This window comes from Tupaia chinensis, unplaced genomic scaffold (genome assembly GCF_000334495.1).
Source record: "Tupaia chinensis unplaced genomic scaffold, TupChi_1.0 Scaffold144899_1, whole genome shotgun sequence".
Classification (NCBI taxonomy): domain Eukaryota; kingdom Metazoa; phylum Chordata; class Mammalia; order Scandentia; family Tupaiidae; genus Tupaia; species Tupaia belangeri.
Window position 1 is genome coordinate 10,667 of NW_006204759.1, and position 2,727 is coordinate 13,393.

The following is a 2,727-nucleotide window of genomic DNA, read 5'->3' on the forward strand; positions in this document are numbered from 1 at the left end:
GCTCGCGCACGTTAGCCGCCATGCGCCGCGCCTTGGACCGCACCGGCCGGGCGCGCTTTCTGCTCATCGCCTCCTCTGCCTCGCCCAGGCCACGCGGGGCGCCGTTCTCCCTCAGCACCCCGAAGCCCCTCCCGGCCCCCAGGCGAGGGTCCCCCAAGTCCTCCGCAGAGCCCTCGGCTCCCTTCAAGCCCGTGAGGCCTAGTCCTGGAGCGCCTCGGAGCATGGCCTTCTCCAGGGCCCTGCTACTCGGGCTCCGGCTCCCGAGGCGGATGGTCCACCTTCTGAACGTCGGTTCCTGCAGGCTGGACACTCCCTGGACCGGCCCTCTCTAGCTGGGCTTTATGACACCACGTGGCTCCCCGCCCTCCCCATCCATCCATCTCCCGCCTCCACTTTATTACCTGCCCCCAGGTAGGTTGGCGAGGGAGGAACGGGGAGGAAGGAAACAAGGGAGGAAGGAAGCCTGCAGATGCTTGCACGTGGGGACCAGACGGCAGCCCGGCCGGGCCAGCAGTGCTGCAGCCTCCGCAGGGAACTCGCTCAGCCTTGCCACAAGGCCTCTCTGGGCGGCCGCACTCTGCATTCTTCACACCCCAGTAAAGCGCCATATCTGGTTAGGCTCACAGAGGGCTGGCCGTGGGGGTCTGCCGTGTTTTAAGAGACCTACAAGTTCTTGTCAAGTCCTGAGGGCAACCATGGAGGAAAAAGCATGGCGTCCCACCGGGACCATTAAGGGAGGGACAGATCTGACACAGCAGGGCCCTGCAGGTAAGATCCACTGGGAGAATCAGGCTTTTTCAGTCACAGAGGCTGGCTGGGACTCTGGGTTTGGGTGTTGACTGGAACAGACTCCCCCTACCTCCCTTTGGCTCCCCCTTCTGCAGGCCTGAGTCTGCAGCAGAGGCTGGTGGAGATTGCTCTGTAGCCCTTCGGCCTCCATCAGGGGCATCGTTTGGGGTCCTGGGCTTTTGGGCCAGCCTATTTCATGGTGTGCCTGTTAGGAACTCAGTAAACACCACCCCCACACACACACCCCTAAGATTTGCATTTTAAACAGGATATTAGGAGGGGGCAGTAGGTGGTGTAGTAGTTACCACGCTGGAGTCCCACATGGCCAAGCGGTTCAAGTCTCAGACCTGTGTCTTGAAAATCATGCCAGGCACATGTGCATGCATGCCCAAAACCTTAGGAGGAGAATGGAGGAGAAGGGAGTGCCGTGTGGCCATTCCCCTCCGAGGATGATTTCTCACTTTCCCTCCCACTATCTCTTTCTCTCCAGTGATGGCAAAAACCTAAAAACAAAACAAAATTAAAAAAAAAAAAAAAAAAACAGGGTTTGGGGGGGGAAATAATACTTACTCCTAGAGAAAGCCCCCGTCCCAGCCCCAGTAGAATTCAGACATCTACAGGTGAGTTAGCACCTCGAGGCCAGGAGGCAAGGTCTTCTGAGGCATCGGCCTGGGCGGGTGTCCAGGTCATACCCATCGTGCTGAAGAGCATTGCCAGTGACCCCATGGTTTCTTTCTATTCGTAAATGCTTTTCTTCATTCGTTATAGAAGATGTGTGCACACCCATGAGAGAGAGGACAGGAGAGAAAGACAGGCAGGCTCCACAGGGCCTAGACACACTGCGATCACCTTCCTCCAGGCCTCTAACCCACTGGATCTTGGGTGCACGCATGCGGGTCCAGCGTGTTTCCGGCCCACTATGCCCGGGATTCACACCCCAGTCACCACGTGGGATTGGGCTTCTCTGGAGCAGCACGTTACCACTGCGCATGGAGCTGCCCCCTCCATTATCACTTACCTCTGCGCCACGGAGCTGAATCCCATTATTTCAAGCCAACTTTCTCCATACGTGAACAGAACCAGGAGGCAGCATGTGGGCCGTTCAGTCCCAGAAGGGCCAACTGGGAGAGGCGATGTGGTGGGCAGACCTCGTCCTCCCATCCCTTCAGTCAGTGGCTCCTTCCAGTATATGCCCTCGTGCTGGCCGCGTCCCCCTCGCTGCACCTCACTTTGTTTTATTTACATGGAAGACACACCTACGAAACAGTGTAGGCAGGACCAGCTACATAATTTACTGGGCCCAGTGCAAAATGAAATGCGGGGCCCCTTGTTCTGAAGTCTTAAGAATTTGAAGAAGGGAACCAGCAGTTGGCGTAATGGCTATGTCGCTGGACTCCCACGTAGTCGACTGCGGTTCGCATCCCGGACCCGGTGGCTTAGAACTCACACCAGGCACGTGTGCGTGCGTGCCCAGGAGAATGGAGGAGAAGGGATTGCAGCGTGACCATACCCCCTGGGGGGTGATTTCTCGCTTTCTGTCTCTATGTCTCTCTCTGTCTGTCTGGCGAGCGCATGCGCCCTATAGCAAAAAAAACCTCTCCAAAAAAAAAAAAAGAATTTGAAGAAGATGGGCCAACAGGTGGCATGCTGGCTAAGGTGCTGGATCCCATGTGGCCATGTCTGGGTTTGAGTTCCAGACTTGATAGGTTGAAAAACCACACCAGATGCATGTGCATGTGTGCCCCAAATCCCAAGAGGAGAATGAAAGAGATTGTAGTGGGATGGCCATCCCCCCTCGGGGGGAGCACACACACCCTATGAGAAAAATCTAAAAAAATGAATTTGAAGAAGGTAATTGCATAGCATCAAAGCAAACCAGGGTGCTTCTAAGCATGCAGGCTATGCTGCTGCACAGGTCTGGGCCCATGACGTGGGCCC

General features: G+C 56.4%; 1 protein-coding gene across 1 annotated transcript in view; it reads right to left on the reverse strand.

The window, feature by feature from the left end:
• BHLHA9 (basic helix-loop-helix family member a9) overlaps positions 1 to 223 on the reverse strand; it is a 987-nt gene extending 764 nt beyond the window's left edge. The window contains exon 1 of the mRNA XM_006167604.1: positions 7 to 223. Within this exon, the coding sequence (XP_006167666.1) occupies positions 7 to 223 (217 nt within the window). The remainder of the gene's footprint in view (positions 1 to 6) is intronic.
• Positions 224 to 2,727: the final 2,504 nt, after the last annotated feature.